The sequence below is a fragment of the Hippichthys cyanospilos genome, chromosome 19 (genome assembly GCF_059441005.1).
Source record: "Hippichthys cyanospilos isolate Australia breed blue-spotted pipefish chromosome 19, RoL_Hcya_1.0, whole genome shotgun sequence".
Classification (NCBI taxonomy): domain Eukaryota; kingdom Metazoa; phylum Chordata; class Actinopteri; order Syngnathiformes; family Syngnathidae; genus Hippichthys; species Hippichthys cyanospilos.
The window spans coordinates 2914525-2937057 of record NC_142387.1 but is presented as its reverse complement, the minus strand read 5'-3'; the positions used below and the strand labels follow the sequence as shown (position 1 = coordinate 2937057).

The following is a 22533-nucleotide window of genomic DNA, read 5'->3' as shown; positions in this document are numbered from 1 at the left end:
CCGAGGATGGAAGTTACTTTTTTTTTTAAAAATGCATAATGTTACAATTCTGCATTATCTTTGGTTTGCACAGGGGTTTTACGACAAGCATAAACTCAGTGTGGTGTGGGGCAGGTGGTCGCTTTATGAAGTTGAGTTCATTGACATTCCATGCGTTACGACGCAGAGCAAGCACATTAAATATGGCGAACGCGCTTACGTTTCCCAGCAACGGGTCGACCCGCTTAAGGCGGGGTCTATTCACACGCAATGTAGATGCTTAGAGGACGGCACATTCAAATCGTAATAGTCACTTGAACCCCACCGAAAGTGTTCGGATGAGTGCTGGATACGCTATTAACTCAACCTTCAAGAATTAAGTACTGTAGACACATTTTCAAACGGATTATACCAACTCCCCGGAATTTACCACTAAATGTCGATGACAAAAGGGACAAGGGCAGCATTGAGGCTGCTAATACTCCTTTTTCTCAACTCAAATGCCATCACAGGTGAGTTTATCCAATTCGCTTAACAGTCATGAATGTACACAAAGTCGCTGGTGTAAGCTTTTCTTTTGAGTGTATTAAACCTCACACTCACTCACGTGTGATCTGTTTTCTGTATACAATAGAATACTAATATAGCACGCTCGACATGCTTGAAAACCTACGACAAAATCTGATTCGTTAAATAAAAGCAAAAGAACACGTGGAATTGAAAACATTTTAATGAAAGATCGCCTCGATACAGACATACAGGAACACATAACGGTCAGTAAATACACAGAATTAAGACACACATTTTTATCATAAATGGAGAAAAATCATCTAAACATACACAAATTTAACCCGTACATAAAACTTAAAAAATTTGATAGTTGCATTATAGTCTCAATACATTCACAATATACAATTAAAAAAAAAAAAAAAAAACTAAAACATTTTCTTTATCAGTTATGTCAAAGTCCACTGTCCTTTGCGGTTCCTAGCTAAAATATTAAAAATGGTATATTTACCACACTTTTAATAACATTGACTTTGTAAGCATTTTTTGGGGGGATATCTAACCTCATAGAAAAGTAGTAGTTACAACACATGTGTTTGGTTGCCTGTGTTGAAAAATAGTTACGACAATTTAGTTTTTGGCTTCTGATTTATAAATGTAATCATCCATCAATTTCACATTTCTTACAGGTTCACAATGATAGTAGACCTCCCAGGGAAACCATAATTAAAGCAAAGCAAAAAAGTATGAATAGACTCTATACACATGTATTTGCTTTTATTTAACTTTGCTTTACTCTGCTGTAAGCATGGGTCGGTATCAAATTCTGACAGTATGATAACCTTGAGCAAAAATATCACGGTGTCCGAAATCATGGTACTAAAATTCAGCTTTTTTTTGCCATTGAACACAATCTATTTAATTTACAAATAAAGAACATTTGGTAGATTAAGAAAAGTGTACTATGTTTAGCACAAATATATGAATAAAGAAACGATTGTCTATATGCACATTTTTTACAGGATCACAGTGATAATAGCCATCCAAGGGAAACCATAATTAAGGGAAAGCAAAAAAGCATGAATAGACTCTATACATATGTATTTGCTTTTATTTAACTTTGCTTTACTCTGCTATAAGCATGGGAAGGTATCAGATTCTGACAGTATGATAACCTTGAGCAAAAATATCACAGTGTCACAAAATCACAGTATTAAAATTACAGCTCTATTTTTATTTTTTATTTTTGCCATGGAACACAACCATTTTATTTAAATAAAGAACATTTGAAAAATTAAAAAATGTGTACCATGTTTGGTAAAAATACATGAATAAATAAATGAATAAATAAATACATTAACACTGTTCTTTGTTTTCTTTTAAATTGTACCTAGCAAGTCGCAGTGCCCTGTCACTGTTCAGCTATTTTTAAGACAAAACCCGCCTCTTTGTCCTCCACGCTTGCCATGAAGGTAAAGAAAAACAAAACAAAACAGCGATTGCCATTTAAGTATTTTCAGAGGCAGCTTGTTGAGTCAACTGTGCAAGCACTAGTGATACTTTATCACCAAACTGCACTGAAATTGAATGAATGTCCACTGTGAGGCACACTAAACTTTGAAACTTTGAGGGGCCCGTTTTAGCAAGTTTTCCAAGGACCCTCATTGCAAATGTTTCTGAAAACAAAACAAGACAAAAATGATTGAAGCCAAAGATAAGAGCCCTTTTTATTCACCAACAGATTAAATCTGACAACATGTATATTTGTTACTTTTCAGATGTACTGAAGTAAAGAAAATAAAAATTGCAAACAGACTGGGTCAATTTCCCCCACAAAAGTTGCTGCCATTTCTTTAGTCAAAAACAGCATTATAAAATAAAATGCCGCTTTGTTAGCTTTGTTGGTTTCATTGCCACGTTTGCAAGCAATTGTAGAGACAAAACACATTTTCACAAATGTAAAAATTATTACATTTTAAAAAATAAATTAAACTGTTTGAATTTATTGCTTTATTGAAGGGTCATGAATACTTTCACAATTTAATATAAAATAAAATGAAATGAACACAAACATATATATTTTTTTAATTAATAACCCTAATTATTTCACGGACCTCTTGCAGTCAGGCCAGGGACCCCCAGGGGTCTACGGACTCCACTTTGAGAACCACTGCCTTAAACCATGAGTGTCAAAGTCATTTTAATCACGGGCCATATTGTAGCTATAGTTTCTGTCGGAGGGTCTGTGTGGCTGTGAAGTGAAATACATTTTATACATTTTGAAATCAGAGTTTGCTAAAAACTGTTCAAATGGGTATTGGTAACAAAAAAAGGGTAAAGGTTGAAAAAACAAAACAAAACATGTACATTTGATATTTTAGCCAGAAATTTTAAGTCAAAATTAGAATTTCACGGGCCACATAAAATGATGTGGAAGGCCGGATCTGGCCACTGGGCCTTGAGTTTGACACCTGTTCCTTAAACCAACAAGAATTTTCAACAGACTGCAACCAACCGTTTAAGAGCTGGGGGATGACGGTATTAGGGATTTTCGGTTTTTGGATGAATCGTTTAATATTTGCTTGTGTAGTTTTGTGAGGAGCCTGAGCCTGTTACTGAAAGTATTTATTGTAGAACAATAACAATTTCAATGCCAATGTTAAACATTCTCATGAATAAAAAACATAACATACTATTAGCAAAAATACGTTATTATATAAAACGGGTTAATTGAGTGACATATGCCCGTCAAGTATAGACTGGAAATAGCTGCGGATGAAATAAGAACAATTTACAATTTTCTAAACGTTAGTAAGGGTCCAATCTGTTCAAAAGTCACCTGACACAGAGCACCTCAAGCACTTAGACTTTTGAATAAGTTACTTGTTTTGTGGAATTGTGATTCAAATAAAATACTCTATGACCACAGGGCCAGTTAATAATTGACCAGTCAATATTAGCTGAAAAGAAATGCAGTACTTTTGTTTATAAAAGGAGTGGACCTATAAAACTGCAGTGTCGAATGTGATGCAGTGAACAAAATTCAGTGCAATCTTTTGTGTTGCGCCATAAAAAAACAAGCTGGGTCCATCAGATAGGGATGCCCTGATCACATTTTTTTTTGTGTGCTTTTGAGTCAAATATTTCTTTCTCTATTAATTTCAAAAGCAAATAGCTTTTATATGGCATCTTTGATATGGGTTTTGTATGGAGCAGTGGTTAAAAAAAGTCAAACTTTTTTTGGGGGGGAGGGGGTCACATCCGTCACACCACAATTCTTTCAAGTTGCATACAATCTGCATGTATTGCAAGTCATGACTGATTGAGAAGCTTTTTACCCAGAAATGAAAGCATCTACAGTTTACAGTCTGCATTTGCTATTTTTACTGTGCAATGATCAACAGTCTGAGGAGAGCAGATTAATGGAGCCACAGTTCTACATTAAGTCTTTTCAAGTGCTGAGCTGAGAGCCAAAATTGTGGTGGCCCTGCCAGGATCAGCCTTGGCCATACCTCATTTGTCACAATTTGGCCAATTTAATATTTTTTTCCAAAATACATGCTATTATTATTATTATTATTATTATTATTATTATTATTATTATTATTATTATTGAATACTCTTCTGTTTAAATAGTATTCTTATTAAAAGGGAGCTAACTAGAATTATTTTGGGCAAATCATTCAAAGTTGTCTGTTCTTTAATTTCATGAACTTTGTAAAGTTTGTGAACTTCACCATGAGTTACTGAAAGAGATATTTTGAACCATTATATGAATTTTTATCAACTTCGTTTTAGAGAATCTCAAAAATAGGTAAACAGAGCATGAATTTGCACAAAAGACAGTTCATTGACAACAATTACGGGTCTAAACTTTGTATAAAAATTTTGACATAACAGTTTGGTAAGCAATCACCTTGACACCATAATTCTCCCACACAGAAGTAGTATAACCTTAAATGCAAAAAAAAATAGTTGTACCACCTTCTACATATCATCGTTTCATAAATTTACATGGACTGCACTTGTTGGATCCCTCACTCAACTTACAGTAAGCTTACTTAATATTTAGACAGATAAAAAAATATACATAGACCGAAAAAAGCGAAAGCTTACCCCAGCACCAGTGAGTAACAAAACAAACACAAACCGGTAGGAAAGTTAGGTAGTGCCTACTTATGACATAATCTTTTTCTATTTCATAAACAAATAAGCATCATCTGGCATTACCACTCGGCGACGTCTCATCGTTAAAATTTTTCTCATCTGTTGTATGGTTCAAAACCCACTCATTCTTCGACAACTTTGTACAGATGCATTTTAATTTATCTTTGCTCAAGTAGGTCACATATTGCATTCTCTGTGCTTGCTCAGACTTCCAAGACACGTTAACAAGGAGTCAACTCTATGGCGCCACACATCCGACAGCCGTCAGTCAGACACTTCCACAACACTTGCAAGGGAAATATGACTGGAGCCAAAACATTGCAAAATACACATATATGATGACGTTTTTTTCAGTCATGGGAAGTTTTTTTTTTTAACCTTGCGAGGTGAACAAGATGAAGCATGTTTGAAACTTGCCTCAATATCTTGTGAGATGGATATCTCACTGAAAGCGAGCTTGGCTGAAAGCTCAACTAAGGTTAATTTAAAGAACCTGTATCATGGTATTTTACATGTTACACGGTTAAATACAGAATATGCATATAAATGAGGAAATCTTATCTTTGGCACATTGGAGATTCATTTTCTTGTGAAATATGATGTTTTTTTTTTTTTTTTGGTAGCATAACCAGAAAGTAAAATGCCCAATAAGAGCAGCCTTTATATAGCATGAATATGCTGTACAACCAAATCCAATTTAGTTTTACACAACAAAACAATGTGTACTTACAGCTATGGCCTCTCCATTGATTGTAATTGTTTGTAAGTTCACGGCAAGTTCACTCTTATATTGACTAGTTGCTCCATACATTCTTACGTGAAATGGTGACGATCACAAACACTTGTTGGATGTCCAGTCTTCTTTTCCCATTCACACATTTTCGTCGATACGCCAATTTTTAACTACAGTATTTCTCTGAATACAAGTTTTTTTTCCTCATTTTTAACCCCCATATTTGGAGGGGTCGGCTTATAACCGCATAACTCAAAACAGACCAACGTTTTTCACATACAGTGGACCCCCGTGTTACAAGATTAATCCGTTCCGTGGTTGGGCTCGTAAAGCTAATTCGCCTTATGGCGGGCAATCCAAACCTATGTTAAATAGCTAATGTGTTCAGAACCCCAGGCAAAAACATCAAAATTGTACATACATATTAAAAATTGGTATCAAAAGAGTATAGTTAGAGCTACGTATGTATAAAATATACATGTATACAATCAGAAAACATCATAAATAAAAAATATAGAAAGATTTATTTACCTTTGAGTGGTGCTTGTTTTGCCCACATTCCCTAGTAAGGGTAGCCTAGGCTAGGCTAGCTTTGTATTTCTTGATTATCTCCAGCTTCGTTTCCATATAAATCATCTTCTTACTTCTCTCTTTAACATCACTTGCAATCCTGGGACCCATGGATAACTCATTCAAGTTTCAATAAAGCAGGAAAATAAATAATACGGTTTTGTAACCCTCACAATAGAACAAATCTTTACTATTCCGCCATTTTCAAACAAGTGAGGCTGACAAATAGCAGACCGGCATCTCCGTGAGGATACACTGACCTACCAGACCAGCATTGTAGTGACGCGTTGCAGGGAGGTGATTGACGGCAACTGAAAATTAGTGCAATTACCTAAAAACGCTTGCAGGTGGAGACAAAACAACACAAATACAGCAAACTCCCTAGGGTCATGACAGTTGTTTTTTGTCGCAAAGTAGGGAAAATACTGTAAAGAGGGGATGAAAAAACTCAGTATTCCACATCGCAACATGAAAAAAACGTTAGCCAGGGATGCTGTAACCCAGGGTCCACTGTACTGAATGACAGTAATTTGGATGCAAAATAAGGTCATATCACGTCATTTACAAAGCTTAAAATGATTATACTGGGTACCAAAATGTTTGACCCCATTTCGTAGGCCAATAATTTTGACAATTTTTGTTCGAATGACCTCAAATTTTCACAGCTTGTGTAGAAATGTTTCATGTTTTTGTGTGTAATTTTGCGTGTTAGAGTATGCTCACACTCAGTCACCGAAGACAGTTGCAGTGTGCCTTCTTGACAAATTTTGCAAAGAAGGCACCAACTACAAAACAAATTAGGGCTTGGCACCTTAAATTTCAAGAAAAAGGCTGGTTATGCATACCTAAATCGTCAGGACGGCCACCAACATGTGCAGAGTCACAGGCGGCACTCATACTGAACATTCATAAAAATCTGTCATAGAACCAACGAATATTTGTACTTTTCTTTGTAAATTTAACCAATAAAACGTATGACCTTCAACATAAAGTGAATTTAGTTTCATTAAGATCCAACTAGTAGTTTCCCAGATATGAGCATTTAGAATGGGGTCAACCATTTTGGAACACCCTGTAACTGTATACTTCTAATTCGATATCGTATGAATCAGTTTTAGAGCGTTTGCACAGAGAGAATGTTGCAAAAAGGCACTTTCGTTAAGCGTCGCCTAATTGCCTCTTTGTTGTCAACAACAAGGGTGCGTAGATCATTTCTTTAGCGGACTTTGAAGCATTATGAAAAGGAAAAGATGGCTAAACTTGTCTCCTTCAGCCCCTTGGACATATGCTTGAACAAGCTGGCATGGATGTGAGCAGTTGGGGGGAGAAGGGCGAAGAGCAATCTTCCTCCCTCTGATCTCACAACAGTCATCACTTGGGTAAAGAACATCCCAGGTGATTATCCCATGAGCAGCAAATCATCTCCGAAGACATCCATTTCAGACAAATTAGACGGGTCCAAACATGTCTATCTGCGGTAGAGAAACAAGGATGTTTGAACTAATTGACGAGGGCATAGAAGAGGACATCCAGGTCATAAATTGGAGAAGCTATTGGGGTGTCAGATAGTGAGGATGACATTGAGGCCTTTTTGCAAAATTAAATGTGTCTCACAGTACAATAATTTTGTCATTTTAATAACACACATGTTTTATCATTGGACAACCATGGAGTAGACTTATAACCACGTTTTTGTAAAATTCATCCGAATGGAAGTAAAAATGAGGAGGGTTGACTTTAAAGCGAGGTCGACTTGTTCTCAGAGAAATATGGTAATAAATGAAATATTTTTTAATTTGCCGCCATTGTGCAAAGTCACTTCGCCCTAATTCCGGTGTAAAACCAAAAATAAAGAAGAGCATGGCTGGTGTGTGTGGGGGTGTTTTATGCAGAACGGGCGGTGCGTGGTGTAGAGGCGGTGGATAGTCCCACATCATTGTACCCATTGCAAAACATATTTATCTGTTCAGTTGGGGGGGTGCAGGAGTACAAAATAAGCAAGGAATTTTCCCACATCATTGTACTAATCGCAAGCTATTTTTATCAGCGCAGATGGTCCAGAGAGCACAAAATAAGCAAGAAATTTTTAGAAATGTATCAATGAAGGAAAATAACACTTTGGGGTGTTTAGGGTAAGAAATGAACATAACAACCTGCTTAAAGACTCCAAATTGTCGTCTTGCCATGATAGGGGCCCTTTAACCTTATGTGAACATTGTCCTCCTCTTGCCCTCTTCTCTGTGTTGAATATGACCATTTAAGCAGCAGCATTTGCGGTTACAAAATTGCACTGTTTCAAATGACAAATTATATTTGGATTAAAAAAATCATAGAACTGGAATAATAAACACTTGCCTGGTTGGGCCACTTGCACTGAAATGTAGTCATGTGATGGCCACGATTGATGTCGACCCCTGGGAGCTGTGGGAGGTATGCATGGCTGTTCAACTTTGGATAGCTGATGTCATGTTGTTCATGACACAACAAACTTATTGCACTGTTTCCACAGAGGCTTAAAATGCCTTGAAATGTTATCTGTCAACCACATTCTTTTGTGGTCATTGAATTTAGATTCAGTAAATAAGGGTTCAGCATGCATAATGTTTTAAGTTTACACTTTTTTCAAGGTGTGCGAAACTATGGTCTGTTTTTGAGCTGCAGAGATGTTGGTCATGTTATAATTGGTCATGGTGTAACTTAGCATTTGATTATAAACTTTAAAAAGCATTTCAAATGATTTGTTTTCTTTAATTTTACAGGGTTTTATCCCAAGGCACAGAGCGTCACCTGGAAATCCACAAACTTTAAAACCATTCTGACCTGGGAACCATTACCAACTGATTACTCATACACTGTAGAGTTCTCCGTGTAAGCCCTTTCATCTATAGTTTACTTTTATCGGATGTTTCTTTTTTTTGTTATTGGTATTTATATTGCATGTGAAATGTTTTGCAGGGTTTCCAAGGACAAACAGAGGAACTCTAATTGTATACGTGTCCAAGCAACTATGTGTGATCTGACCAGTTCACTGACTGACTTAAATGCCTGCTATGTAGCTGATGTCCTGTCTGAACCCCCACTGGGAGTAACCTCTGACCTCACTGAATTCCCATACACAAGCTCCTCACGATTCTGCCCGGCCAATGACAGTAAGTTTATTTGAAATCAGAATCGTTTAACTGGATCCGATAGAATATGACGGCTGTGTTGTATTTGATGGAAACAAATACAAATTGCTGTGGCCAGACATAAATACTGCACATTACAAACTTGAGAGAGGCTGAGCATAACGCTACTTGTCTGGACCTCAGATGTTGGTGCTGCCGTTAGTATATTTGCTCCATGCACGGTGATGAAGTCTACAACAAAAGCTGTGTAACTTCAGTGCTTCCATTTCGTAATTGTTGAGTTTAACAGGCTTTTTCTCCAATATAGTGCTTATATTGAGACATTGCCATCCAGAGGTCAGATTCCATCATTGCATTGATATCAAAAGGTCCACCATAACGGTGAATCGAGCTGTCACTAACAAATCAGGAATAATTTGAAATTAAAAGCATTATCACAAAATAATTTTCACTTTATTTGGTACACATATTTTTTTCCTGGCCACTTCCAAGCTTTGATTAGTATTATTCATTCTTCTTACATGCTTCTAATAGGCCCCCGTTCGATTAATAATGATGTTGTGTTATTTGTGTTTTGCAATGTGTATTGACAAGACCAGTATGTGCCTGGAGCTCTTCGCTAACCTGATAGCACTGGTGCTAACATTTCAGTTGGTTGCACCAGCAAGTGATTTGGTCACGCCCCCTCACCTGTTTTGTGTGGTACCATAAAGCTTGCGAGATTTTAACGGCTACAAAATAATCCAAAGTACCCCCCCAAAACAGTTTACAAGTAGTAAACTGTAGTAGTAGTATAAAACTACCTACTTTTTTTTATGCAGCATTGAGGTAGGATGGTGGAAAATACCACATCCGGTGGTATGTTTTAGGCTACTTTGAATGCATGCAACACATGATACTTTTGAGGGGGATGCGCGATTCAGCGCACATGTGTGAAATGAATCCTGACGCCCAGAAATGTTTTGTGAGTGGAACAACGTGAATATTTGCAGTGCACATGCGAGCCCATGGCAGCCTGTGACTCATAATGTACTTTACACTTAGAGATGTGAACTGCAATTTTGAAAGTATTTCATTCAAGACTGACAGAGGTGTTTGTCAAACATCAAGCTATCCACTACTTTTTCTGCCAACAATCCACATCTCAAACATTGTCTTCTTTCCAGCTGATATTGGCAGACCCGATTTCAAGCTGGAGGTGAGCAGCAACAAAAAGAAGACGACACTATATGTGACTGACCCGCTCACAGCATTGTTTAAAGATGATCATCAGCTGAACATCAGAGACATTTTCTCTGAAAAGCTACATTATAAAGTCACATATCGTAAAAATAAGAGCTCTGGCAAGGTAAATTGTCAGCCGTACTCAAATCTAGCATCGATTGCAAATGAATGATGAGTTTATCTTCAGGGAACTGATTATCCTCTTAACCCTATGCTTTCAGAAAGTGTTCATCTCACAGAGCAGTGTAATCGAGCTGACTGATTTGGATCAAGGAGTAAGCTACTGTTTTAACGTTCAAGCATTCATTCCAAGCCGCAGCGTTAATAAACAGCTGGGAGAGTTGAGCCAAACTCAATGCTCTGATGACGACAAACAATCTGTCTTTGAAGGTGAGTGTTTGATTTGTTGTACCTAACAAAATAAAGATAGTTCCAAAGTAAAGATAGTAGAGTTGTTAGCATTTGTGTTTCAGCAGTGATAATGGATACAAGTAAAAATACACATAGAAAGATGCAGAGGTGTGCGGTCCGTCGGCACCGATAAGTGACGAGAACGCTCAAAATATTTTCATTGAGAGTAAGGGAGTTGTCGGTTTTGAGATTGTCGGTTCATTTTGTTTCCAGATGGATTGATTGCATATGAAGACAGATTGCATATGAAGACAGAAAGACAGATCATTTTATAGAAATGTGGATAAATCTGAAAAATAGTTAAGTATATAGATATTTATAGATAGATAAATCAATATATCGATTGACAGATAAATATGTAGATAGAAGTTTATATGTTACCAGTAAACCATACAACATACAGTGGGCCCCTGTGTTACGAACTTAATCCGTTCAGCGGCTATGCTCGTAACTCGAATTGGTCGTATGACGGGCAATCCAAACCTCTTTTAATTAGTGAATGTGCAACACGTGCAAAAACCTTAGGTAAAAACATCACAACTTTATACACATATTAAAAATTAGTAACATAATCTACTGTACAGTTATATTTAATCACATAAATATACAAAGGAAAAATGACATTTCCCTTTGGGGCGACGTGACTTGAGCTGGCGGTGGGTGGAGGCGGAGGGGAGCAGAGACGAACCCGCAGAATTTATTTATTTTTTTTCTTAAATGAGAACTTTTCTCAAACGAGAACATATCACCGGCGACTTCCTTCTCTTTAATCCATAAGAGAAGAAGCCTCTCCATTTTGTTGTTGACCGAGGTCCGTCCCCTGACAAGGAAATTCTTGCCCTTAGAAGACTTGCTTGCCATCATAGCTTCCTTGTTATTGAGAATTATACATATTGCCGAGCGGTTACGGCCATACTCACTAGCAAGATTAACTATGCGTGCGCCTCCTTCGTATTTTTTTTTATTATCTCCTGCTTCGTTTCTATTGTCATCATCCTCTTACTTCTTCCTTTACCGCCACTTGCAATTTTAGAAGCCATGTCTAACAGATAAAGTTTGCAAAGTTTTCACAACACACCGACCAGCTGTGCCATCAAGCTAGATGAAGGCGTTCGGCCAATAGCATATCGGCATTTCTGTGATTGACGTGACGCCGGCCAATAGCATATCCGCATCTCCGTGACTGAGACCGTGACTGTGACCTTAACCGACCAATAGCATACCGGCATCTCCGTGACTGAGACCATGACTGTGACCTTATAAGACCAATAGCATATCGGCGTTTTCCGTGACATGCGAGAAAAAAGCAGCAAAGCGTAAAAAATTGTGCGGACACAATGGGCGCGTGTTGAATGGTTCGTATGACGAAAGGTTTGTGCGTAAGAACGGGACAAAAAAAACGCCGCGGTCCACGTCGTAAAATGAAAAATATGTAAAACAGGGAGTTCGTAAACTGGGGGCCCACTCTACTATGTCCAATTCCATAATACAGTATAATGGGTATTTACACTCACCCCATGTCAAATGATGTCCGTCCCTTTGTGGAGCAGATCTCATGAATGTATTCAAGATTCAAGAGTTTTATTGTCATATGCATAGTAATACCACACAATGAAATTCTTATTTTGTTCACAACATTTTCTTAGCAGCAACATTTACATGTCCCATACCGCAATAAGTGAAAATCTACTTTGGTTTATATACAGATATTACATGAGAGGATCATGGTTTCAGTAATTATTGATATATTATTGTGTCGAATACAAACCAGTCAATTATATGGTGTAGTCAAACAGGAAAGTGCATAGAAAGTCAAATCCTAAATTAACGTTTGTAATGTTTTGTACAACCGCAAATTTGTTGTAATATGTAATACAGCACAACCTTCTTGCACTTCATTTATTGATTACTGGATGTCCTTGTTAAACTCTGACGTTGAGGTCGAAGCAACAAATCAACGCTTCCCTATTGACTGAATTTCAAACAAACTATATGCTTTGTTGTTTGTTTCCATTGATTATAAACTAGAAATATTTTGTGCCACCACTTAAAAAAAGTGGTCAATGTCCCGTGAATGAATGGTCTACTAGCTCAATTGACCACTTTCACAGAATTAATTCAGTCAGCATTACTGGGGATGTCATTGTTTGTGCTACCTTTCTGAGTCATGGTTCCATGAACTGAAATGCATACTGCGCACAATCTTGCTCAGCAGGATTATTGTACAGAGCTAAAGTAAAAAGTAATGTTTGAAAATTAGTGTTAAGTGTTTTTGTGTTATTTTGCTTTTTCAATATGATTTACACAATTAAATTGCTTGCCTATAGTTGGTTATGAAAAAGCATTCTGGGATGCCTTTCTGCAGCAATGCCGTCAAAGTCAAGTTTATTGTCAATTTCTTCACATGTGCTTAACATACAAAGGAATCGAAATTGCGTTTCTCACTATCCTCTGCGTTTTACATGTACAATAACAAAGTGCAGGTGCGCAAGACGAGACAAACCTAAAAGCTAGTTACTTATCTATAGTAATGTAAAGTGCAGTATGTTTGATCTACTTTGCCGAGTGTTGCTAAACTAACAACTAAAACTAAAAATTAAATACGAAAAACCAGGTATGGCAAGAGTACCCCAAGACAAGACATACACACGTGGACAAAATTGTTGGTACCCCTCAGTTAAAGAAGGAAAAAGCAACAATTCTCACTGAAATCACTTGAAACTTACAAAAGTAACAATAAATAAAAATGTATTGAAAATTAAATAATCAAAATCAGCCATCACTTTTGAATTGCTGATTAACATAATTATTTAAAAAAACAAACTAATGAAACAGGCCTGGACAAAAATGATGGTACCCATAACTTAATATTTTGTTGCACAACCTTTTGAGGCAATCACTGCAATTAAGCGATTTCTGTATTTGTCAATGAGCAATCTGCAGCTGTTAACAGGTATTTTGGCCCACTCCTCATGAGCAAACTGCTCCAGTTGTCTCAGGTTTGATGAGTGTCTTCTCCAAATGGCATGTTTCAGCTCCTTCCACAGATGTTCAATGGGATTCAGATCTGGGCTCATGAAAGGCCACTTTAGAATAGTCCAACGCTTTTCTCTCAGCCATTCTTGGGTGTTTTTGGCTGTGTGCTTTGGATCGTTGTCCTGTTGGAAGACCCATGACCTGCGACTGAGACCAAGCTTTCTGACACTAGGCAGCACATTTCTCTCCAGAATGCCTTGATAGTCTACAGATTTCATTTTACCTTGCACACATTCAAGACACCCTGTGCCAGATGCAGCAAAGCAGCCCCAAAACATGACTGAGCCTCCTCCATGTTTCATCGTAAGGACAGTGTTCTTTTCTTCGTATGCTTGGTTTTTGAGTCTATGAACAGAGTTGATGTGCCTTACCAAAAAGCTCCAGTTTGGTCTCATGTGTCCAAAGGACATTCTCCCAGAAGCTTTGTGGCTTGTCAACATGCATTTTTGCAAATTCCGTTCTCGCTTTTTTATGATTTTTTTTCAGCAGTGGTCCATCTCCCACGAAGTCCACTTTGGCTCAAACAACGACGAATGGTGCGATCTGACACTGATGTACCTTGGCCTTGGAGTTCACCTTTAATTTCTTTGGAGGTTGTTCTGGGCTCTTTGGATACAATTCGAACGATCCGTCTCTTCAATTTGTCATCAATTTTCCTCTTGCGGCCACGTCCAGAGAGGTTGGCTACTGTCCCGTGGGTCTTGAACTTCTGAATAATATGAGCCACTGTTGTCACAAGAACTTCAAGCTGTTTAGGGATGGTCTTATAGCCTTTACCTTTAAGATGTTTGTCTATAATTTTTTTTTGGATGTCCTGGGACAATTCTCTCCTTTGCTTTCTGTTGTCCATGTTCAGTGTGGTACACACCTTTTCACCAAACAGCAGAGTGACTACTTGTCTCCCTTTAAATAGGCAGACTGACTGATTATGAGTTTGGAAACACCTGTGATGTCAATTAAAGGACACACCTGAGTTAATCATGTCAGTCTGGTCAAATAGTTTTCAATCTTTTATAGAGGTACCATCATTTTTGTCCAGGCCTGTTTCATTAGTTTGTTTTTTTAAGTAATTATGTTAATCAGCAATTCAAAAGTGATGGCTGATTTTGATTATTTAATTTTCAATAAATTTTTATTTATTGTTACTTTTGTAAGTTTCAAGTGATTTCAGTGAGAATTGTAGGTTTTTCCTTCTTTAACTGAGGGGTACCAACAATTTTGTCCACGTGTGTAGGTAGCAGCATATGACAGGACAATCCAACAGTACGAGACAAAGCAGGACAACTCTGGCTGTGGTTGTCCCAGTTGTGTGCCGTGATGTCATTCCAGTAAACAATGGGGGCATCACAAAGTAACAAGCTTGCTCTGATTATCTTTAGCCAGTAATTGCAAAATAGAAATTTTAAAATTCCCTAATAAAATTATATATTATATTATATAAGATAAGCAAAACCTTGCTTTTTACCTTTAGTGAATGTGACAGATGACATTTTTAATGGAATTGTCACCAAAAATAGTAAAATGAGTGATTGGAGGGCAACAACTGGTCAGCGATGATTACAAATTTTCAGCGTGAAAAAAATGGTGGACCGACAATGACGAAAAGGAGGCGGTGCACTAACAACCGGTTATTGACGGACCAACAAAAAACGTTGGATGCCCACCCCTGCAAAGATTTGTATCTAGTATCCTAGTAACTGTTTAATTAAAGCCTGTGTTAATTGTCCCTGAACAGTATTCAACTCAATGTCCAATGTCTTAAGACATAATGCGCAAAGAGTTAAACACATGCAATATAAGTGTGGGCAACACTATTAAAATACCAGGTTATACACATGACTGGAAAGCCTGAAAGTCCTGAGTAGTGCAATGAGTAAATTAAGACTGTAAACTACATTGTGTATGGTGCTGTGCGTAACGTTCAGTTTGGCTGTTAGCTATAAAAATCCAAATCAGTCTGTCTCTGAGCGGAAGCCCTCCGATGACTGTCGACATCTTGCTATCTTGCTACGGCAATTGCAATCACAGACTGCATGACGGCCATGAAATGAGTCTGATGTCCTCGGTTATTATTTTCAATTGTTTGTCTAAGTCACCTTAAATCTTTGCATCATATACTGTCATAGGATGAATTGCATTTAACTGAACTTGAAATTGTATTTTTGTATTTTGTGACACATCTGTTAGTATGTCCATCTATTTTATTTAACATATCTATCTGTGAAAAACTATTTGCCTCATTATTATATGTATTAACCAATATTAATTTCACACTGAGACAACCCAATGAAAAATAAAATGCAATTTCCAAATGATGACTATAAGCCGCAGGTATATGGTGGTAATATGAAACTTTTACATTTTCTTTATATATTTTTTTTTTAATTGTCTACCAACTGCAACATCCTCTCTTTAATAGACCGAACATGCCTGCATATTTAGTCCCAACATTATATTTATAGAAAATGGATGGATGGATATTGCCAACAGAATACTGCAGAGTTAAATAGCAGTTCAAACTCAAAATAAATACTTCGGTAGCATTCTGTCTCCCGTTGTTTACTTGAGAGATTATTTTAGTGAACATCGCACACACTGCAAATAAATAATATATACAATCATAAATTTATAAATACAATCATACATACTGTAAACTGTATATCAAATTTACGCATCACAAACGCTTATTCAAGATCATATTCAATTTAGACATTTTCTTAAATATTTTTAATAATATACTTTAAAACTCTTTATAAACACAGCCATTGATTCAGATCTTTTCTGCTCTATTTCATAGTTGCTTTTTAAACCTACTCCTTGAACACACATTTGCTCGACCGGTGGGAAAAACCAGCATATAAACCGCACTGGACTATAAACCGCAGGGCTCAAATCATGATGAAAAGTCATGAACAATAAATGAACAAAATACAGTGTTTTTATTGCGAAGAGTTACTATTTTAAAGCACTGCTAGTTCCGCTATCCTTCAGAATATTTCTTCATGTTTGACCATTTCTTCATGTTTGGCGGGACGGATTAAAAACGGGCCGCAGTCTGCCCCGGGGCTGTAGTTTGCCCATGTCTGTTCTGGCCAGTTGCTTGTCAAATCATAGCTTGAGATCAAGCCAATCACAAGCTGGTATGTAGGGGATCAGGTTTAAATCTTCAAAATATTGGCTGAACCAGTAACATCAATGGCAGTCATTCCATCTAGGTATAATCTGATTTTTAATTGTAATTCTGCCCTCGTTTACATGAGTATTTTTTTTTCACAAGTCTTTCTCCATTGAAGCCAGAAAACATCTCTGTTATAATTTTATCTGTAGGCCTACTTGACTGATGACCTTTGTACTTTACCGCACCTGTCTGCATTTTACTTGACTGCTGGACTTTGTACATTAATGCACCTGCCGACAGTCTGCATTTTAGACTTTATCACTTTATACTTATTATAAAAATCATAAAACCCACCACACAGTTTATAATTTACCACAGCTGGCTAGCCATTATTATATACAAAAATCTCTGGTATTGTTTCATTTAAAAGGCTGTTCCACCATATGTTTACTCCCAAATCTGTGTATCATGCATTGTCATGTTTCAAAACTAAACGGAAAGTAGAAAAACAAACAAACAAAAAGACTTGCTTTCTCAATGTCAGTACAAATAAACTAAATAGAAAAAAAGGTTTGACTTATTTTCCCATTAGTGTATAAAGAATGGAAAATAGAGTAAACAGTCACAGATCCCCACTCATGGGCAAAGGTTGGCAGGTGTCGGTGAAGGTAACGGCTTTTTGATCTCGTCAGAGTTCGACAGATTTAATTATGATATACTATTGTTTATGTCTATTTGCTGCTTACAGTGGTTGAGTAGGAAAAGATTTTGCTGTGAAAGCAATATCATGCTCAGGAGATTATGCAGCATTAACGGAACCCGGTAACCCGCCATTGTTGTTGTAAACAATGGATCCTGGTAACTGGGCCAACACGCCATTGTCTCAATAGATGTTTATTGCGTTGAATGGAGTGAGAGATCTATCAAATGATGCAAAGAAGTCATTCTTAGTGACTCCAATATTTGAAAGGTAAAGTGAGGTATGATGTTTAAAAATGACGTTTAAAGTAATTGCTGTCCAATTGTAAGCTAACTTAAGTTTCTCTTTTACACCTCCAACATGGCTGATTTAGGTAACCGTCTTCATTTTTAGCTTCACTCTGCTGATGTTGATGCCGAATGGGCATTCAAGGACGTCTTGCGTCGTCACTTCAGACTTCAGTTTAGCTCGCTGTCCAGCTCGGACTAAGTTTATCCTTGTCTCAACCAGGACAGTACACTTTCACCTCGCTGACAAGGAATAGACCAGGGGTCACCAACCTTTTTGAAAGCTTTTGAGAGCTACTTCTTTAATACTGAGTAATACGAAAGGCTACCAGTTTATGTGAAGGCACCGATCATGTTAAGGATTTTTCACAATAATTAAGGAACAGTTGTTGTAAATATGTAAAAATGTAATTTATGTATAATGTTTGTAAAATTCCCAGAAAAATCACAAATACTATTCATACAGAACAGAAGGCAAATGTTCTGTCATCAACACCGCACAACACTTCAGCATGTCCACAAAACAAAAGATAAATTACAAAGCAATGGATGCAAGCTCCAAATTAATTTGCATGTTTCTCACATACATGTAAATGAATGGAAATACTGTCTCTGCTCTACTAAATAATAACAGCATTTCAAACAATTGTGACTGATAATGCTCCCAATATGCTCAGAGATGAACCAACTGGCACACATTTTCCTTATACTATCAATTTAGCTGCTCACTTGAAGAAGTTCATTTTCATATCGTTTGTCATGAATGTCCTAATATATCGATATTTTTCATTTGGGCAACAGTTTTCACATAATATATTGGTGCTATGAAATGACAATGTATCTTGTTCTATCTTTTTTTATTTTTGTTTCATCTCATTTTATACTGTAAAAGCTATACAGTTTACAGTTACCTTAAAAAAATAGCAGTTGTCTACATGCTATTTTTGTAAAAAAAACAAGCCATGCTCCTTTCAAATCAAAACTTAATACATGTAATACAGTAGGTTTCCAACGGTCTGGTGAATGTCGTCTCTGCCCCTCTGTTTCTGTTTCCTGCCTGTTGACAACAATGTGTACCGGGGTGCGTTTCATGAGTTTCACAGTACGTCCCTGTGGAGTTTTAATCTACTCCCACCCATAATCCAGTCCCACAGGGACGTTCATGTCAGTCATGAAGCAAATCCACAGCAAAACACACACACACACACACACACACTGTCAAGGCAGAGCGAGACACAGTAAGAAGCAGACGTCCGTCACACCGTTGGAAATCTCTTACCTAGATTTATTTTATAATAAAATGATATTTTCAAGTGTAAACTCCCCCATTGTAATCATCTTTGATCATGTACAGATTTTACTTGAATTCAACATCCGGGCCGCTGCTAATATGACCGCAGCTGTGCGAGACTTCAAAGGAAAGAGGTTACTGCTCACTTACTGTGCAGTGTTTAAGGTTTCATCATTTAAGATTTAAGTAAATATGTGTACTGTAGTAATATTTGTTTTAAATAATATTAACATGGGTGACAAACATTTTTGTCGGTCTGTGTTTTTGTTTGTATTAATTGATCGACATTTTTCACTAATTCACATGTGATAATGTATCTGAAATGTCTTTTTTTCCATACAGTGTATTCGGTGGGGGTGATTGCAACTGCCATCCTCCTCATCCTGTTGCTGATCATCATAGCAGTTGTTACAATAGTGTGCTGCAAGCGCAAGAAGAGCACCCCCAAAGCTGAAAAAGAAGGAGTTCCGCTCCAAAGTTTATAGAGGGCCCTCATGTCAAATATCACTACTACGGTACGCAACAGCTGCAGATATAGTTCACTGGATGGACATCTGTCTAATTCCAAGTTTTTTTTTTTTCTTTCTTTCTTTTCAATGCAATAATCAATATTTTGGTTTCTGTGAAACCACTTTTAAATTTATTGGCCATTATGTATACAAATTCAGGAAATATTATAGCAAATGGTGTATCATGCTGATAATTCAGAAATCCTCACCTTTTTTGCCATCCTCTGTTTATTCCACCGAGGCTCAATTTTATTTTTCTTAAACTTGTTACTAACGTAAGAATTTGGAGTTTCTTTGGAGCAATACTAAGGGACTAATTTATAGCAAACAAAAAAACTGGGAAATTTAACAAGGCGGTATTTCATCGAAAAAATTTTTGTAAACTGGTGAAGCATAGTTTCACTGTATTTGGTTTATTGATATACTCTCCTTTTGACAGTTTTGTGTATTTAAAACTGCTTTTGCCAATCTTTACGAAACATCAACTGACTACTAAGCACTCTTATTTACTTTGCTACTGAGACAGCAACACAAATATACACCAAATGGAGCAAACCTGGTGTTTACAAATAAATACTGTATATAATATAGGATGTGTTGTACCCACAAATAATTTTAAAGCTGGAGTATGTAAGCTTCTATCTGTCCCTTAGGGGAATACTGTTTTGTGTTACAACAACAGAACATCACTTTGTTATCAATCCCTTTATTTATATAGCACTTGTTGTACACAATAAATGCAGCTTTTTATTTTTTTTTATTTTTTTTTTTAAATAATGATGAGTGGATGTCGTAACATTCTATATGTATTGCCGATGCCTCTGTGAAGTAATTTGGACTAGATAAAACCAGGGAGCAGTAATTGTTATCAAAAAAGGGTTTTACGTTGGCTGTAACAGAGATTTTTCTAAATATCATTACAGTATTATTACAGTATTTTATGAAATTTTGTCATTCATTATCACTCCAAGGAATTTGGTTTTGTGCACCTTTTCTAATCCAACCCATTGTCTGAGTACCTTTGCTTGATTCTGTCTTTTTGCTCCACAATGATTTTGTCTTGGTCAAATTTAATGACAGCAAATTTTCAAACCAACTATTAATAATGATGAATCATGTATTACTACTTTTAACTATGTAACACTACTGTAAGGGCCAACTGGTTACTGTAAATTTTGTAAATTGCACTGAACATATTTATCTGCAAATAATGAATAAAACAATTTAAGTCATTGTGATTATGTCTTTAAATGTACATTATATAACCATTTTGCACCTCGCACTTGTGTAACCCGAGACTCCATGCATGTTGATTGAATTGAATTTTACTAATTGCTTCATGGTGAGTCACGTTTTAAAAACTATAGTGCTCAATCCTCTAATTCGGTGTTGTCCTGATTCAGTCATTAATATGATCTGGATCACTGTATCAATATTCAATAATAGTTTTACTGTTATTTTTTTTAATCAGTAAATACTCCCGACAGCGGGCAACTCGGTGGCCCAGTGAATAGCACGTCCGCCTCACAGTTCAAAGGTTCCGGTTCGAATCCACCTGGCTCCGGCCTTCCTGTAATTAGAATTTAGAATTTAATTAGAATTTGTCAATTAGAATTTAACTAACGAGTGTCGCCAATGAAGGAATGTAGTTTCAAGTAGGTTAATTGACAAGTTAAATTCAGAGTAGCAACTTTCGGTGGAGCCGGCCCGGGGGGTCAACACCTGGTGCGATCATTTGTCTTTGTGATGCAAAGTTGCTACTCTGAATTTAACTTGTCAATTAACCTACTTGAAACTACATTCCTTCACCAGGCAGACTGCAAATGCAGATGTTGTCTGCCGGGTTGGGAGGCGTTCGGGCATTCGCAAGTAGACGGCTGCTTTGCATTGTGCAATGGCGTATTGCGTACGGGCCCATATTTTTGTTGGACAGCTGCAATAGCGACCCATAAAAACACCTTCAGGAAATCTCACGTAGAACGTAAGTGGACGCTCACTGCAGGAAGGCGGTACTTTATTGATTCTCCAGTTTAACGGTGGAAGTAGTTAAATAAAGAAAAAAATGTAGCTCAACCAGCTAACGTTAGCGTACGTCAAAGAATTTTCCAGAATTTGGGTCCAGGTATCAAAAGCGAATGTTCACAGTCTGGGAAATGGGCTATAATAGCTGTATTCCCATGGTCAAGAACTCAAATCAACGAAAGAAGCGTCTGACTTGGGCTATGGAAAAGAAGCACTGGACGTTTGCAAAGTGGTCCAAAGTCCTCTTTTCAGATGAAAGCAAGTTTTGTATTTCATTTGGAAGTCAAGGCGCCAAAGTCTGGAGAAAGACTGGGAGGAGCAAAATCCAAGTTGCTTGAAATCCAGTGTGAAGTTCCCATAGTCAGCCATGGTTTGGGGATCCATGTCAGCTGCTAGTGTTGGTCCACTGTATTTCATCAAGTCCAGAGTAAACGCAGCTGTGTACCAAGAGATTTTAAAGCACTACATGCTTCCATCTGCTGAAAAGCTCTATGGAGATGATGATTTCATTTTCCAGCATGATCTAGCACTGGCCCACATTGGCAAAACCACCAACACCTGGTGTACTGACCATGGCATTACTGTCTTCGATTGGCCTGCCAATTCCCCTGACCTGAACCCCATTGAGAATTTGTGGGGTATTGTGAAGAAGCAGCTGAGACATACCACACCCACATCGCGGCATCCACCCCGCATCGATGCAGTAATCTGTGCGAAAGGTTTCCCAACCAAGTACTGAGTGCAATAACGGACATTTTCAAATGATTGATTTTGTTTTGCTGTTTTTTTTTTTTTTTTTTACTTGTTCTGAAGAAATATTCTAATATTTCAAAATAGTATTTTTTAGTTTT

The 22533-nt window shown here is 37.1% G+C and overlaps 1 protein-coding gene across 1 annotated transcript; it reads left to right on the top strand.

The window, feature by feature from the left end:
* The first annotated feature begins 267 nt into the window (after positions 1-267).
* Positions 268-20898, top strand: f3a (coagulation factor III, tissue factor a). The gene is made up of 6 exons (XM_088402579.1): positions 268-491; positions 8716-8824; positions 8912-9105; positions 10251-10432; positions 10530-10698; positions 19494-20898. Exons 1-6 carry the CDS (start codon positions 416-418, stop codon positions 19634-19636), a joined length of 873 nt encoding a protein of 290 aa, XP_088258705.1. The 5' UTR covers positions 268-415; the 3' UTR covers positions 19637-20898.
* Positions 20899-22533: the final 1635 nt, after the last annotated feature.

What these genes read in the sequence shown, in the direction of transcription:
- f3a (XM_088402579.1), top strand. Translation starts at nt 416, where the DNA reads ATGTCGATGACAAAAGGGACAAGGGCAGCATTGAGGCTGCTAATACTC. An exon ending in ATTCTGCCCGGCCAATGACA is followed by an intron (nt 9,106 to 10,250) that starts GTAAGTTTATTT and finishes TCTTCTTTCCAG; the next exon opens with CTGATATTGGCAGACCCGAT. An exon ending in AAAATAAGAGCTCTGGCAAG is followed by an intron (nt 10,433 to 10,529) that starts GTAAATTGTCAG and finishes CTATGCTTTCAG; the next exon opens with AAAGTGTTCATCTCACAGAG.